This window comes from Copadichromis virginalis, linkage group LG10 (assembly GCF_057382275.1).
Source record: "Copadichromis virginalis isolate Kocher_CV1m ecotype Utaka linkage group LG10, C_Virginalis_male_GT1.1, whole genome shotgun sequence".
In the NCBI taxonomy this organism is placed as follows: Eukaryota; Metazoa; Chordata; class Actinopteri; order Cichliformes; family Cichlidae; genus Copadichromis; species Copadichromis virginalis.
In genome coordinates, this window is record NC_140627.1 from 19,032,965 (window position 1) to 19,051,448 (window position 18,484).

General features: G+C 39.7%; 1 protein-coding gene across 1 annotated transcript in view; it reads left to right on the forward strand.

Moving 5' to 3' along the window:
- The window catches only part of ubl3a (ubiquitin-like 3a), a 35,298-nt gene extending 18,902 nt beyond the window's left edge, over window positions 1-16,396 (forward strand). Inside the window, exons 2-5 of the mRNA XM_085470455.1 lie at window positions 7,541-7,649; window positions 10,471-10,557; window positions 12,819-12,896; window positions 14,564-16,396. Coding sequence (XP_085326581.1) covers window positions 7,541-7,649; window positions 10,471-10,557; window positions 12,819-12,896; window positions 14,564-14,616 — 327 coding nt within the window. The 3' untranslated portion in view covers window positions 14,617-16,396. The remainder of the gene's footprint in view (window positions 1-7,540; window positions 7,650-10,470; window positions 10,558-12,818; window positions 12,897-14,563) is intronic.
- The last annotated feature ends 2,088 nt before the right edge of the window (window positions 16,397-18,484 follow it).

The following is an 18,484-nucleotide window of genomic DNA, read 5'->3' on the forward strand; positions in this document are numbered from 1 at the left end:
TCAGTGGAAACACCTCTTTTATTACATTCAACAACGTAACTCGGAAACTGAGTTTATTTTTGAAACAAGCAAGGTTGGATACTGATTGGTCCACAATAATCTTTGGGGTACACCTTGAAGTTATGGTGAAAGTACAGATCAGGATTGGGGGTCACATGAGAAACCAGGGCTGTTGTGGAACCGTTCTTTTTTATTTTCCCACATTAAATTTTTCAAAAACACAGAAGACACAAAGCAAAACAAGAACAAGTCAAATGATTTTTTAAATATATTTTTAATATATTTTGCATCTATATCAGAAATCAGAAGAGTGGCTGACGGGACTTTACAGCACAGCTGCACAGCTAACAAAATCTACGACCCATAGTTCCTCTACTGAGATGAGGAACAGCTACATTAAACTGTCAAATGTAACACAGAGGTAAACTGCATCTTGATCTGTGGAGACATATAACAGGGGAGGGGAAATGCTAGTTGCTGTTTGAAAAACTGTGAGGATAAGAGTCTCTGAAAGGATAAATAACAGAGGATAAATCACAAGTCCCCTGTTCATCAAAAGATGAATTTATTTCACAGCAGCAGTGCTAAACATGTGTTCTTGCAAAATGTAGCTAAAGGAGCAATCGGGACACAAAAGGAAAAAATAACCAAAATTATTCTATTCTAACTAATAACAGCAAAATAAAACTCAGCACCGTCAGGGTCATTATGTAAAAATAAACACCTGTTGCCCTGTTGTTTCCTTCCTGTGGTTGTGCTACAGTGGGAAAAAATAAAAATAAAGCGAGGTCTGAAAATTCCATTTAAAACAGGAAATGCAAGCAAGGCTGAACACTGTCAAGGTTTCTTTCTCTGTTCTTACTGCATTCAGTATTCAAGACCACAAATATGCAAATTACCTAAACAAATGTGAGAAAAGAAACAGAGCAAGCTTCAAGAACCATAAAGCATGAGCTTCGAGTACACTAAAAGGGCGAAAGGTTTAGGACACTGATCTTAAACTGTGAATTCAGGTAGGTAGCACCTGTCCATGCAGCGTGCCTTTGCAAACATTTGTGAAAGAATGGGTCGTTCTAAAGCGCTCCCTGGTACTGTGATACTGTAACAGGATGCAGCTGCTGCAGCATGTTAGTTTGTGAAATTTCTTCTGTCCTAGATATTCAGATATTCGATCAGCTGTAAGTGGTGTTATTGCAAAGAGGAAGCCACAACAACTCGGCTTCAAAGTGGCAGACCACATAAAGTTACAAGGTCACTGAGCAATGTCCATATACTTTTGTCAATACAACGTGAGAAAAGAAACAGAGCAAGCTTCAAGAACCATAGAGAACCAACTCTCCTATGTATTAAATAGGTACAAACTTGACTGCGTTTTGTAGCTCGCGTGCATCCTGGTCAGTATTTTTGTCGTTCGAACACAGAAGAGGAGCACCACAAAACTAAGTGCATGTGCCACATTTAACTTCCAGCTTCGAGTCTGCAAGGACTTCAGTCAGATGGTGTTTTTATTATTTTGTACACTGATTACATGATCACAGAGAGGAGCTCACATATATCCAGAAAAACAGAACAAAATAGCACAGATGACTAACAAGGCCCCTGTTTACCACAAGTGTTGACATAGCAGCCATCATAGCATGGCTGTAGGCACAATCAGCAGTGTTGGAATAAATTTTGACCAGCCAGACTGCTTTGCTGGAGCTTTCTTGTTGCAAGAGCAAAGACGACAATTTCTCTTAACATTAAAAGTTTGGAGGAAGATTAGGTTTCCTCTCAGTCTGGCAACTGCTTGAAAGATTCTCCCTCGGCCCCTTTCTGCCAGTTTGTTTGCATCTTGTTGGCATGATGTAAACATGTAACGATAATGACTTCTTCTTGGCTTAATTTATTTTCAAAGTGTATATTCTTGTCAAATTATCTTTCTTTAACCTTAGCACCACTGTCTTTCGTCTGACCTCTCTCTGTTTCATGGAAACAATACCTATCTAGTGTTTGTTGGAAAGCCATGTCTAAACAAAGCATGACACACCAGCAATTGTAGATATGTGGTCTATAAAGATAGCAAAGTTAATAATAAACATTTCAACTGGGTAAAGGTCCTTCTGCTCTCTTTTCCTACAGTGAACATGCTGATATCCAAATTTATCATCTGCACAGTCATGTCTGTATGAATGTGCATGAGTGTTGCACTGTTTCTTAAAAATATTTCTTAAAAATTATGTTAATCCATATTTCTTCTCTGTCCCTGAGCCTAATTATTTCACCTTTTCACTTAAACACATCATCATTGCTTTGCCAGGGAAACATTTTGTTAAAATGCAGTCAGTTAGTCTATTAAATATCCAGTCACGATTACGCCACAGTTTTTATTGTTTTTATCGCATCACTAGCAAAGAAGTTCATTGACACTGGTTAATGCAAAACACAAAAGACGCCCACATCTCCTGTTGTTTCACATATTGTTTTTATTTTTAATAAAGCCACATTTGTTTATCGCAATTTATCCACCTCCCTTAGTGGGGAGAAGTCATTGCATGTCACCCATTCATTAAAAGATAAAGAAGTAAAGTTGGCCTGGCTATTGGTGCACCTAACAAGCTGGTTCACCAATCTGTTGCCTGGCACACCCTTTGATGAGAGATGAGATAGCCTTTATTTGTCAGTTGCAGGTCTTTTGCCCACAACCGAGGGCAGGATCCTTGAAATTCAGCATAATTTCAAGGATCCTGCTTGAAACTGCTAAACTTCAGTTTGCAACGTTTCAGGTCTGAAAACAAAGATTAGAGGTAGCACATTTTAGGGAGGAAAGAAAGATAAGCTTGCAAAAGCTAACGTTTAATGTGATTAGAGCATTACCCCCCCCGAACGCTGCTAGACGCACACATGCCCACAGAGACTCAAAGATTACAAATCTTTGCTTTTTTGTATCACACAGCCACTGTTACGTAACGACTGCGTTTGTGTGTATGTGTGAACGTAACAGAGGGAACTCGTGCAAGCGATAAAATACCTCTGTGTAGAATATTGAATTATGTCAAACTCAAAATGAGGCTCTCTGACAAATCGAAAGAGTTTGCTTTCCCATGCGCTCGCTTACAGTTTGCACATGCGCGCAGATGAAGCTCGCGGCTTTTAATACACGCATTTAACCAGCACTTCCAATATGCACAGTGATTTTCTAAAAGCGCTATCCCTTTTCAGCGTGTTTTTAATTAAAGAAAATAAAGGCTCCTGCGCATAATTTATACGATAATGGAGACTAACATTGTGGTTCTTTTTTGTGTCTTTGGAAAATTACTGAGAGCTTGCAACGCTGTTTCTTTTTCACACGTCTTTAAGTCATTTTAAAAAATGCAACAAATGTGTTACAGGTTACCAGAACATGGCCTATTCTGTAGCATTTAATATTTACAGCCAGAGAGCAGTGACAGAAAGAAAAGTGACCTCTCCGCAATTGTCTGTGAAATCACTGACGTAGAATTCATTAGTATTTAAAGTGCTGTGCAGCTACATTTCTCAGGTTTACAGCCGAATTTTCTCCAGATTTAACGGGCAAGTCAAAGCGAGCTGGCTGCTGGATCCAGCTGCCTCGCTTTAAACAGACCACAGCCGGGTTAATCACCCATGTCCTCTCTTAAATTCATTCATGCAGTTATGAATCCGCTCTGACAGCAGCAGCTAACCTTATTGCGCAGACTACATATAAAGCTGCTCTAATATATTCCCACAGGATGGCTTCCCACTCTGTAATTTGTTGACTGCTGCAGAGGGTCTAAAGAGCAGCAATACTCTTTAATGCACTTGTAAACATACACACAGACACATGCGTGCATATGCACACACAACAGTGCCTTGAGAAAGAGTTGAGAGCGGCGCTCAGGGAGGAATAATTATAGATGGCATTGAGTTTCCTGCTCTCCTCCGTGTGCAAACGGTGTTTAGCTAAGAGGGCTTGCTTGCTCACATGTTTACGGCATGGCATTTGTTGGCAGCCGGGTCACATTAGTGTTAGACTTTGTGAATGTCTGGTCTGCAGTGGAGCAGAGAGGCTCGACAGGCAAAAAGCTGTGTCACCAATTTTCCACATAAGTAACCTGTTTCTTTATTGTGTTATTTTCAGAAGCAGCCAGGAATAGGAGCAAGGATGCTTCCGCATTCTGTTACTGGAGCTTGCACACTTTCGCGTCTCCAACGGGAGGGCATGAAAGTGTTTGCAAGCTCTGCAAACACTTGCTAAATGACTTCTTCTTCTTCTCGCAGCTCTACAAGCTCTGCAAGCTAGTGAAATGTTCACAGTGCTAATTTCTGGCATTTCAGAGTGCGTCTGGCAGTGGGTTAGGATGTAGTATTTGTATGCATGAGTAACTAGCAGTCTGCCCGGAGATATGTGTTTGTACTGTGATTACGCATGAATTGTTTTCCTCCCCTTACCTGGAGCAATTGTATTTGTTAGAGAGAATAGACTGTAATTGAATATACTTCCCTGAGCTGGCTGTGCAACCTCATTACCTTGCCCTTTTACGGAAGAGAGAAAGGCGAAGTGAGCCTCTGGGAAAAGGGGGCAGGGAAGGGAAAAATGGCAAGGGAGAGCTGAGATCTCGACTCAGGTGAAATCAGAATTAGAACAGAGAGGGAAAAGGGGAGAAATTCATCTGTAGCAGCATAGCTCAATGTAAGGTCTTACACCACCATGAGCCACCAGAACACAAGGACTGGTACTTTTCATTGATGTCCCTGAAGTGCACACGAGTCTTTTGTAAAGATTTTTTCTTCTAATTTTATGCTCTGATGTTCCAGGTGGCTTGTACATTGTTCACAAGTCCTGCAGGAATTTCAGTTCTGTGGAAATCTGGCGGCTGCACTGGCCATAGCATGAGATTTTTGCATAATTTTGATACGCAAACCATTTCAAACATTCTCAGTTGGAGTGGAAACATCTGCATCTGTCATGCATTTATTTTTTCTAATAATTTGCATTTTCCAGGAAGTACACTGAGAGAAAGAGACTTGTAAGAATAGAGAAAGCAAAGAAAAAGAGACAGAGAAGAGAGGCAAAGGCAGAAATTCACCCTTGTGCTGACATATATAAGAAGAAAGGCTTAGTTTGCCTTGTTTAACCCAGGCTAGCTCAATTCTTCTTGTTATTCCTGCCTTGTACATTTCTCCACTGTACGCTGTACAGAGCCAGAGATTGATGGAGTCAGTGAAAGAGACAGAGTGAGTGAGGTGATGCAGAGACTGCAGCAAGCATGGGAAGATGGTTTGATGTGACACAGCAATGGAAAATGGGCAGGGGTTGGGGGTGGGAGGTTGAAGTGAAGCTATCCTGTAGGTGTTATCAGGTTAAGCCGCTCACCACTGGCTGTCGCCATGGTGACACCATGGTAACTACCAGGTGTTCTACTAGGAAGGAGCAAAACCTCTCGTATGCAAAGGGGATTCCTTTGAATCTCACTTTGTGCTCATTTCTGCTTCTTTTCTGCATTTGCCTGTAACGTTCAGGTGTTTGTGTTTATAACAATCAAACAGATGGAACAGTGTGCATGTTTACCTTCAGGCATCTGCTCAAAAGCTGATGCAAATTCATGCTTTTATGATCTGTGTCATCAAAGTTGTTAAAGGTATATTTTGTGAATCACAGCCGGAAGCAGCAGTGAATTATTTCTAGCGTTTCCCAGTCGTTAAAGGTGTGTTTGTGTGAGTCTGTTTGCCTGGATGCATGTGTTTGTACACAGTGCACCTGCAAATAGATGAAAAAAAAACACACACACAACTGAAGCTTGAAATTATCTTATCTCATTATTAAGTTGATTTAATCTCTTAGAGGCACATTTACCTGTGTTTGTGCTCATTATGTTTATTGTACGTGATGTTTTGTGTATGTCATATATATATACACATGCTTCTGTATGGCTCGTCCATGCTTAAACCTATAAGCTGATTTGGTTACGTACTTAAAGAGATCTCAGTTTCAATCCTTTGGTGTTAGCTCTGTTACATCACTCCACCCGGCTCCGTGTGTGTGTGTGTGTGTGTGTGTGTGTGGCACTCAGCAGAGTGGGTTTGGTAGGACACGGGGTGTGGTGTAGAAGGCTAACAGATACTTGGCACATGGAAACACACTGACAACAATGACACACGTGCTCGTGCCATGCGCACACAGGGGCCCAGCCACACAAATACAGTAAGCAAAGGCAAGCACACACCACTGAGTTCTGCTCTTAAAGGCACACTGTACCACTGCTAAACACATATCAGGCCTCTCATCTGCATCCTAGTGCTCGGCAGTTTAATTGCTCTGCAAATTAACGGTTCTAAATGTACACCCCCACGTGTGTTCAGTTCACTTGTGTATATTTTCTCGCTGGGAGCTGGTGATCTAAGGTGAGAGAAACAAAATCATGTGGCTGGAAGCAAAACACGTGTGTCCCTCTCATTTATGTGGTTTTTTTTAGATGCACAATCACATTGGTGAATAATGACCTTGTCTCTACGCGGGGCAGAGATCACCACTGAGGGTTTTTTTTTTTCTCTCTCTGTTAAACTGCAAGTATGTACTTTTTTCAGTACAGAAGAATTCAGTGGATGTATTTTTGTAATGTGTCAGCCGAATTATCCAGTACACATAATGAGAGTTTGTATTCAGTAATAGTGAAGTTGGGTAGTCAAGGTCAAGTTTATTCAGATAGTGCATTTCCAAACAGTCCATGCTGCTTGCAGTGCTTAACAATGTAAAATGCCACTAAAATAAATAAAATGCACCGCAATGATGCAGTAAAATATAGAGAAAAAACAAATAAATAAATAAAATAAGTCAATTAAAACAACTAAAACAACAACAACAATAACTAAGACTGTTAAAACCAAAATGTTTAGGTCAACATGTGCTGTGGTAGTGTTTAAGTTACTAAGGTGCTTCACAATCTGATTTATAAATAGTATCAATCTAAAGTTACTCAGTGATTGCACATTGGAGGGGTTAAATTCTACACACAAATCCAGGAAATTAACCTAAAAAATACATACATGACATGACTGTGGAAACGTAATTAAAAACACAGGTGACTAACTACATAAACTACAGTACAAAACAAACATGGATACAGCATTTCTAATTTCAGGTAAAGGTTTAAGAAAATCTTTAATTTTAGTTGCCTGAAAAATGTCTCGCTCAAACACCTACAGGGACAAAAAAATGAGGAATGGTAAGCGAGAGACAAACTTCCATTCAATTTCAGACTTGGGAACCAAAGACAAAGAAATACAGTTTGAGGGAATTGAGAAAGCTGAAGAGGAAGTTGGAGAGACTGATGGGAGTTCATCCAACGGAAGGATGTTCCTCAGGGTCTTCATATCCTTCTTCTGTTTCCTATTAAATTACTAACTTGAAACCGTGTGCTTCCTGACCCAGCTCTATAATCTGACATATGGGACAGCTGTTTGTTTGAATGTGCATTTTTCTCTGTCTTCATTTTTTGTTTCTCACATTCACTAATGCTGTTTTTTTGTTTTTTGTTTTTTGCTTTTACCTGTGTTGCAGATAAACCTGCGGCTGATTTTGGTCAGTGGAAAGACGAAAGAATTCCTCTTCTCTCCCAACGACTCTGCAGCAGATATCGCCAAACACGTTTATGACAACTGGCCAATGGGTGAGTAGCTCAATTATGTATTGCTATTCACATCAGATACATGTGCATCGATATGCAGAGGTATGAGTCTGCTATAAATGTATGTGCAATATAAATATGAAAGCAATAACAAGTTCCTACGTTATGAATAAAATCATTGTGGTCTAAGGCAGTCGCTTACAGTACAGTGAAAAGGTTTTCACTGTACTAAGCACACCCCAAGATTCAGTAGCTTGTAGAGCCACGTTTAGCAGCAATAACACAAATCATTTTTCTGCTTGACTGTAGTCCCATTCTTCTTTACAGCATTGCTTCAGTACGTTGAGCTTTAAAGGTATTCGTGCACATCTCTCTTTAAGGTTGTCAACATTTTAATTAGTTTGAGGTCTGGACTTTGACTAGGCCATTGCAGCACCTCGATTATTTCCTTTTTCAGCCATTCTGTTACAGATTGGCTGCTGTGCTTGGAATCATCGTCCTGTTGCATGGCCCAATTTCAGCTAAGGTGCAGCTTTCAGACAGATCTAACATTTGACTCTAGAATACTTTTGTATAGAGACGAGTGCATGGTTGACTCAGTGACTCAATGACCTGATACCTGGGTTCTGTGGCTACAGAATAAGCCTACCTCTTAAGCCCTCCACCACTGTGCTTGATAGAGGGTATGGGGTAGTTGTGCTGATATAGTGTTTTTGGTTTTCACCAAACACGGAGCATTCTATTGTAGACAAACATCTCCACTCATTTAGAGGCAGCTTTGCAAAGCTAGTCTGTGCTGCCCTGTTCTTTTTAGTGAGAAGAGGCTTTTTCCTGTTTACCCTTTCAAACAAAACCATACTTGTTCGGCCTTTTTAAACTGTACTATTGTGAACTTTGACATTTAAAATGCTATCTGAGGCCTGTAGAGTATGAGATTTAGCTCTCGGGTTCTGTACAGTTTTTTTTTTTTTGCATGGTCTGACGTTGGGGTGAACCTTCTGGGACATCTCCTCCTGGGAAGATTGTGGCTTTGTGTTAATACACACCTCACCAACAAACTGCCAAGACTTTTGTTTTTATGGACGTGGCAATGCACTCATGATCCATACAGCAGTACAAGGGTACTCCTGGAAGCAGTCAGGGCACACTTGTTTTTTCTCTCTTTCCTCTTTAAGATATAGCTTTTCATATATTTGATTAATTCTTACAGACATCTACAAACTTATTTTTACAGTAACCACATTTTCAAAGCTGATTGACTTTTTTTAAAAGTGAAAAAGCAGGTTAAATATATATTCTTATAATAGTAATCTGTAGCAAAAGAAAAATATCATTGTTTACCTGTCCAGCCTGCAGTTGTACTTTTTCAGTTCACTTTTTTCAGTATTGGAAGTTTTTTTTCATGTTTGACATTTAAAAACTAAAAAATAACACGTGGAAAATGTACCTGCTCGACACCAAACAGTCAGCAACGAGCTAGCGAAGACGGTGGATGATTGTGGAGCTGCTCTAGCTTGTAATGTGCAAACAAGATTAACGGACAGTTCAAGGTTTAGGTTAACAGCAAAATTAGCATTAGAGTTGACTTTCTTTCTTACCTCATTACAAAGGTGCTTATAACACAGTTGTATTATTTATTTGATTTACATGAGAAAGATCTGGGTTTTCACATCTGCTTTATACATGTCAGATTTTAGCATCAGCTTTGGTTTTACTTACAGTTCTATATTCTTTAACATTTTTGCATTTAATATGTGGTGTTTAATAAATATTATCATTATGCAGGCACAGCTACCGAATCTCTGTAAAAACTCTAATTAAACAATTTAACTGTAAACAAATATTTGTTAATTTGCTTAGAAACTACTTGATCAGACTTATTGCTGTCAGACCAACTGCTAATTGCTTACATGCAGGTCTATATAGCAGTGTGGGGAATGTGCATATCTTTGGTGTAGGGTAATTAGAATGAACTCCTTTCAGCCTGATTATCATTGCATACAGGAATGTGGGATCACAGTGCAGCCGCTTCCTTTCTGTAATACACCCACTTGCCTCGCTGCTGCTGTGCACCAGGGTTAGAATTCATTTGATACTGCCCACCTTACGTCACCTTCAAAACTCTAGCTTTTTCCCACGGTGCCGCTAATGTACTCCAGTTTAAGAGAACTCCACGATGCATGAAAAACTACAAATTACACAGTTGGACTCGAATTCTCCTCGACAACAGAAGTTTTCCGTTCAATCCCGTCAGTGTTGGGAGCACCCTGTGTTCCTCCCAGACAACCCATCTGAACCCTGAGAGACCCGGAGCAGGCTCTCAGTCAGCAACAACACCCTGCGCTTAGCTAGAGACAAACATCTGGTGGCCAGACTCTGTTGCTGCGCAACTCCGCACTCTCGTTTCTCTCTCATTTAATGCGTTCACTTTTGTCCTTAGCTCTTCCCGAGCCACACCTCGTCTTCTTCTTTTGCCTCGGCTCTTTCTCACGTTCTGTAGGGCATCCCGCAAAGCCCAAATATTATACATTCTGCCTTTAAGGATTTAAAATAAAGGCCCTAAATGTCTTAAAATATCTTCAGTGTGGTTGTCTGTGGTTCTTCTTTTTTTTTTTTCTTTACCAGGCAGCAACTGATTTCTTTTCACTACACTGTGTTCAGCATTTTCATCACGCCGACACGACAGCTTTTTATACACAGCTTTAGGATTCTTGTATATTGTGGCTTTTGAAGTACATTAAATTGTACTTGTGAAATGTCAAATTAATACTTCATGGAAAACGAGTAAAATAAGAGGTAAAAATGAACCAGCAGGGCTCCTTTCTCTTTAACTGTCTCCTCCTTTCTCTCTGCTTTCCTACAGACTGGGAGGAAGAGCAGGTCAGCAGTCCTAACATCCTGAGGCTCATCTACCAGGGACGTTTTCTACACGGCAACGTAACACTAGGAGGTGAGAAAACACTGAAGCTACACCACCCAGAGAAAATGGCTCATTCGCTCATAGACATGCACACAAAATCACAGCCGTGCGCTGCTGGAAAGTTCTTTGCTGTTCTCATCCTTTTCCTGAGTCACAGAACAGAGGTACCTCAGTGCTCTGGACAAGCTTGCTTTGACAGGGAAAGAGGGAGGAGAGAGGAAATAGAGGAAAAAGAGGGGAAAGAGGCTGGTCAGGAAAGAGGGAAGACTGGTGTTTAAAGGAGACCTCAAGTGGTACAAAGGAGAGAGAGAAAGGAAGCGAGAGTGAAAGGCAGAAAAGGACGTCTTCTGTTGTGGAAGGCCAGTTCACTCTCTCTGGCTTTTAGGCTTTTTATCTGCCTAACCCAATTTAGACTTGACTGGTGCTTTGTGGTTAACGGTGTTACAGCGCACCCTAACCCTTTTGCAGTCTTCTATCTGCCATCCATCTGATAATTCCCTTATCTTTTAGCATGTTTGCACATTAACACAGAATCCTTGTTGAGTACAGACACACACATTTTAAAGCACACACACAAGTTGCCAACTATTACATGTTAACAGCAGTGTGTAGTTTTAAAAGTTATAACTATATATGAACTTATGCGAAGCGGTGAGAGATCCTGCAAATTTTCCTTCTTATTTTGTGTATTCACGACATTTCTGGGCTCCAGCCTTTAGGCAGTGGTTGTTTAACCCCATGCCAATTACAGCTGTGTGTGTAGTCTGAGGACTTTGTAAAAACCTATTGAAATAGACTGTGCCCAGCTCCAACAACGAGGTAGCAAAACTCTTATTTAAACAGAAGCAGGGTTGCACTGAACAACCTGTTATGTTATGCACCTATGGCAGTCTGTTGTGAGCGCTACCTTTTCAACTTGCTACTGCTGACGAGCACTTCTGACACACCTACCAAAGGCGAGGGCATACCACAGCGTCTCATGGAAACATTTAGATGAACCTGGAGGCACCATTTCAGACTGAATGTGCTCCTTTTCCATCTCTCTCCTCTGGTGTCTGTGTCATGGATTTTAAAAAGAGCAGCAGGTCTGTGTGTTTGTGTGGCCAAGGGCGAGGCTGTGCTACACACACACGCATGCAGGGCCGAGTGGCGTCAGTAGACAGGATGAAGCGTGCATTTATGCTGCATTCATACAAAATCCGGTGGTGCCTCACCTTCCTGCAGGGTTGTTCCAAGGCGTGTGGGTGGGTTGTGTTTTTTTTGTTTTTTAGGTTCGTTAGAGTGCTGTGAGACAATAATAAAATAATATTTTACAATCTTATTGGCTGCTTTTTCCTTGCTGATGTTGCTGATTTACTTTCAAGCGCACTGATCGACCTCTGATTTTACTCCTTTTGGCTTCTTGACCCAGGCTGCAGGCGCCAAGTTGGATTATATTATCTCTTTAAGGGGTATCCAGCAGCTCATCTATTGGTTTTGGTCTATTCGGTATTACAAAGTTGTTGTTTTTTTATTGATATTTCACCTGCCTTCCTCATAGCCATTGCTTTCCATTATTTTTCATACTAACATGAATGCCTACCAATAAAGCTCAACTGATATGTTGGCAGGGCAGATATATTGGCTTATAGTAGCTAATATATCAGTATTGGTAAATTAAAATTTAAAAACTAAAGAAGAAATGGGGAAAAACACCCTTCAAACATGTTACATAGCATGTCTACCAGAGGGTGCTCTGCAACCTCCACATTTGTGTTTTCTCACTTTTGTCTGCTAACTAATCCCGTTGAACTTGAATCCACTGTATACATGTGCATGTACATACTACACTCTACACGTGTGTCAGATATTTTGTGCATTTCTTTTTTAATTAATCCTTTTTAGTGTTAAGTATCGTTTAATTTGCACCTTTATTACTGGTAATTATGTTGCAATATTATCTGCAAATAACAATAAAACTTGGAACCGGGTCGTCTTATTCAAGAGCAAGAAACTAGCCGCTCCTTGAGCCGCTTGTGAACAGTGTTTTAAATGATTCAGTTACATATGGATTCAGATTGCCAACAATTTCAAGTGATTATTATTCTGCAATCCCACTTTAATCGCATAATTTGACAATTTAATTTTCTCTATGTGTAGCTCAGCATTATCCAATCTATAATTTACACTCAGTTTCAGAAAGCTGTTAAAAAGTCATGTTATACTTCTGCTGAGTGACACTGTGCAGGCAAATATAATGTAGCGCACTGAATAACCTTTTCATCCTCTCCCTCCTTCTCTCCCTCTCTCAGCTCTCAAACTGCCCTTGGGGAAGACCACAGTGATGCATTTAGTTGCCAGAGAGACTTTGCCTGAGCCAAATTCCCAAGGTAACCAGCTCCCCGTCTCCCCTTTTTCCTTTCAGGAGGCTTTTCACACGCTGAACAACGTTAAATGTTCCGCTCCCAGCCATTATTTATTTCTGCACATGGCTTCTGTTTTAGGAGCAGCCACTAGTGCAAATAATTGGCTCCTTGAAGTGTATCCCCAAGATACAACACACTGTGTAGAGTATAATTATATATTATAGCTAATATAAATCATGCCAGAAGATTTGCTTCATTTTTTTTATGACTATGACAAGCGAATAGAGTTCAAATGGACATCAAGTTCTCATACTGGGTATCTGTGAGCCCATGTGAGGAAGAATGAATCTGAATGAACTTTTGTTATGTGGAGAAACAGTTACAAAGTTAGATTTGAAGTACTCTTTATGTGAATTGTACAAAAGACCTGAGTCGCCCCTCTTTTTTTAATTTCTGGTCTTGTATGTTTTTTTTATAGTGCTCTTGAGCAGCAGTTCTCTAGGCTTTTTAAAGTTTGGTTGCTTTTTCAGTCCAGTCCTTGTACCTGACCATTTTCAGAGAAATGTTTTTTATGTTTATCAAGCCTTAAAGAATGAGCCAGCGTTTCTTTAGTTGAATCTATGAAAAATCTCAAAGACAACACAGTCTGAGAGACATAAAATAGCATGTTTGCACCAACAAGTTGATTCCCAAAGAGCTGTTAGGCAGATGTTTTTAAGGAAGTGAAACAGGGAGAAAAGGCTGAGATATGCCAAACTGCACAAGATCTTGACTGAAAACCAATGGCAATGGAGTGATGAATACAAATGTGACATTTTATAGTTCAAATTGGTATTAATATGTACGTTGGAGGTCAGGAGAGAGGTACAACAGTGACTATCTCCAAGCATCTGTAGAATTAGATGACTGTGGAGGCTGTGTCATGGTTTGGGGCTATATTTCAGACAGTGGTGTTGGAGATCTTAGAAAAGTGCCATCAGATTTTGATCCACTATGAAGTACCAACTGGAAAGCATCTGACTTACTACATTTAATACATTTTCAGCATGGCAATGATCCCAAACACACTGCCAAAGCAGGAAAAGCATTAAAACACAAAGTCAGGAGCACTATCACTCATGAATTGGCCTCCCCAACCTTATTAAAGCAGTGTTGGATCATCCTGCCTAAGAAAGTTAAGCCTGTGGTCATACCAAATCTCGATTTTCAAGATTTTTATGCTGCATTTCCACATTTCAGTAAATTGCAGCACCAATTTCCCATTTTAACAAAATGTAAAGAAATGAGAGATGGGTTAAGACTTTTACACAACACTGTAAGTGTAGATTTCAAGAGTATACATTTAAAAAAAAAAAAAAAATGAGGCAATGTTGCTTCAGGTACCACTAAGAAATGTAACAAACTCAAAGAGTTTGAGCAACAGATCCAGTCTCATGAAATCCCAAAATGCTGCTCAGCTGTAGGAGATGGAGATTTAGACCTTCTTTAGAACATTTATGAGCTACATATGTTATATGGTTGTAGTATATCAAAAGTATTTCCATGCAGTGTTGCTGTATCTGAACTTGGCCTACCAGTATGTTTCTAAATCTGTCCTTTTGAGGTGATGTCTGACTATTGAGCTGAGTAACTCTGTGACAGTGCTGTGTGGGTGTTTGCTTAATCATGACGTTTGTGTGCTGTGTGTCCAGGTCAGAGGAACAGAGAGAAGACCGGGGAGAGTAACTGCTGTGTCATTCTGTAAATACACACCTCCACCGCCACCCCCTTTCATCCTTTGCATCCGTTCTCGCCCTCCATGTCCTGGACCTAATGAGCTTGTACCTTGTCCTGTAGCCTGTCTACACTGCGAATACTCATAGAGACATTTAACGAAACAAACAAACTCGCACTTTCTCTGTTTTTCCCCTTCTCCCTCATACACATGCATAGAAGGACAGCAGGCTCAGGCTGATCCAGGACAGACTTGGAGAGCAGTAAATTGATTAAAGATAGAGTTGATTCCTTTGTTGTACTTGATTTGCTGTCATAACTGAAAATGAGAAGGAACTGGATTTGCATGTTTTTTTTCTTTCTTTCTTAATGAAATGCTTTTGAAGCCTTCTGCCATACACATGCATGCACACACACATTTGCAGTAAACACACACACACACCTTGTCGAGCCATCCTCAGGCGGTCTCTTACAAGTCACCTTTCTAACTGGCTCTTTACTCTGGCCGGTTGTCATTGTAATGCAGTGCCCAAATTTGTGCGTGTGGCCTTGTTTTCTCATACAGACCGCTGAGAATTTTAACCACTAACAGCTCATCAGCATACCAACAAACGCGCACGCTCCGACTTCCTGTCCTCACATCGAGCCGCGCGTGCTTGCGTGATACCCCTTAGTGCGGCAGACAAAGCGCAGACGTGCCTGATCAGAGAACTCAAAACATGACACGCACACACACACATAATAACACACACGTTTGTGCCCTCTTTACTGCCCTCCTCTGCATGTGCCCTTAAAGGTCGCAAGAGAGAAACGATTCCCTTTTTTTATGTCGAGAGCGACACATCCCACTCCTTTGAGCCCGCTGTATTTTAGCCAAACGAAGCCTAACAAGCAAACAAATAGAAAACAACCATTTTTTTAAGGTCTTGTTTTTCGATATTTGTTTGTTCATGATTTTTTTTTTTTTGGTGACTGTGTTTTGACAGTCCACTCATATTATCGACCGACTAGTGTTGTGATTAATGAAACATCATGCCAATTTTCTTTCCGTGACACGCCGTCGCTGTCTCACTGTGCCCCCCCTCCCTTTATTTTTATAGCAGTATTGTGAAGGATCTCTCAGACAGTTGCTTTGTAAGCACGGACATTAACTCAGAAGGAAAAGGGTCCTTATTTGTCTTAATTTGCCTCTTAAATCTGCATTAATAAGTCCAGTTTGCACAACTAAAGCATGTGCTCCTTCATTAGATTAAAACAAATGTATAAAAAGCTTTGTTTTATTTTATATTTTTCCAGTGGAAGTAATGTTCCAAACTAAGGTAACATGTGTAGAATATATTTAATATGAATCTTATATAGAAAATGACGACTTTAGATCTTGGTGATATACATTATATTGGTGTTTAGTCTATGATTGTGTATACGGTTAGCTTCTAGCCAGTTCACAGTCACTCTCTGACAATGTCTTGTGCTTAACAGCAGCAAATCCTCCCTAATCATTTATGGACTGATGGATTTTTGTTTTCTTTCTTTTGTTCTTTCTCTTTTATTATTCATTTCTTTTTCATTTGTTTATAAAGTAATATAATCCTGTTTCTTTGTGGGGTTTTGTTGTTTTTGCTTTAAAGAATCGCTTTGTAACAGCACTAGGTCTTAAAAAAATATTGTTTATATTGATCAGGGTTCAAATCTGTACAGAGATACACGTTTTCAAACCAATTGTAAATAGCACTAATGCTCTCCCCTCCCCCCCTGCAAACTTCAAAATGGAATACATCTGTAAACTAAATAAAAGTTATTGAAGTGCGCTACCTCGTTGTCATGATTTATTGCACGTGAACTGTAATGTTTTAAGCGCCACTGACTAATCATTCTAACAGCATCTTAGCTCACAGTCTGTGGGACTTTAACCAGAGGGCTGAACAAGACACCGGACTCCAATCTTCATCTTAACAACTTCAGCAAATTATTCTAAAAAGAGTTTTTCTTGTTACAGTGACTCTGGTATGTTGAATTTCACCTTGAAACTATCACTCACAGGTTAGTGTTGTAAATAGAGGTGGGCTTAAATTTAGATTCTTCAACTTCTTGGAACAAGTAAAACACATTTAGTCTCTTTTGAGCATCAATATCACAATAATTTAACAAAACTGTAAAATTTGGGATGATGGTGCTGTTAACAGAGAAGCTGCAGAGTATCCAGGTTCTGTGGCTATAAGCACAAGCCCAAATCATGACTGCTCCACCACCATGCTGAAAGTTCGTACGAGGTGTTTGTGCTGATATGCTGTTTGATTTTCATTGAAGAACATTGCTCCAAAAGTCTTTTGGTTTGTCCAGATGCAGCTTTGCAAACCTAAACCATCTTGCTGTGTTTTTTGTTTTTTGAGAGAAAAGCATTTCTACTGGCCAAAAAAAACAAGCCCCGTAGTATTTTTCTAATTGTACTGCCATGAAATTTAGTGTTTAACGTGCTAACTGAATCCTTTAGACACAGCTGAATGCTCCAGATCTGCAAACTGTCCAAACCTCTGTTTTTATAGGTGTGCTCACACTTGCTGATGATCAATTAAACAAGTCCATTTAATTAGAAGCAGCTGGCTGCTACTTATCCTTATGGAAGCAGTAGGAGTGTACTTCAGATGACTCCATAGAGCGCTATGAAAACTTTTTCACATGACTGTATGATGTAGAATAGTAGAAACCAGTAGCGGGAGCCTGAATGATTTTATCTGTTTTCTGAGTCATATCAAGATATCACTTTAGACCTCCTGAAGCTGAAAGCTCCTTATTTTCATGTCTCTGTAGAAAAGATGAATGTGTACCAAGATTACACATCATCACAATCTGGTGGTGGAATCAGACAGGCGGTACAAACTAACAAGGAAGCAACACTATCACAGTACACATTGGGGAAAAAAAAGTAAGTGAGTATGTGGGAAACATCTTGCGGTATGCTGTGATGCACAGAATTTGCACGGCTTCATTAAATATACAAAAACACATCAGGTGGGAGGTTAATCCACCAATTTTAGCAGTGGTAGAGATGTTTTAAGTGTTTAAGGCTGTGCTACACAAATAAGAAAAAAACTCAATAGATTTTACTTAAATTTGTAAAAACACTCTTGTAATAACAAAGCTGATTATTCAAAATGATGCAAAAAGTCTAATAATATAATAGCAGTGCCGCTGACACTAGAATTTTATTGTTTTACTGAAAGTTGTTGTTTCAGTAAATGATCCAAAGACTTTTTCAACTGATGTGTAAGATTGCTGCATAAGTTATTGATGCACTCTATAAAGCAATATTTTCAAATTCAACATTATTGTCAAGTCTGCAATTTGTTCAGGACGCACGCACAGGATCGAAATGTTGTTTCCTCCTTTACTTGTTTTAGTTAAATGAACTTAAATGCTTAAATGAAGTATCAGCTATAAATATGAATAATAACATATTTATAGTTGATACACGCAGTAATGATGCGCAATTATTGCTGCGTTTAAAAATCTCAGGTGTTTAAAAATGTGAGGGGTACTGCAGTTTTTTGTGTACAAAATATTAAGTATTATTAAGTATTGCAGTACATCTTATGACACTTCAAAAATGAGTATGGGTACACTGAAAGAAAAACACTACAGATGCAACAACTAAGCATGTCTGTGTGCAGGAGTATGCTTCCTGTGAGGTGACAGTCAACAGTTTCTCACTGGATAAAAACCCCTGATTAATGTTTGTGTTGTTTCTCGTGTTCAACACGTCAAGTAAGTCAGAATGTTTACTCAAAGTTACCGATACAGTCGTACACAGCGAGAAAGAATAAACTCTGATTTGTAAAACAAAAAAAACAAAAACGTGATGGCATTGAGTCACTTGTCGAGTTTGCTCAACATCGAGTAGA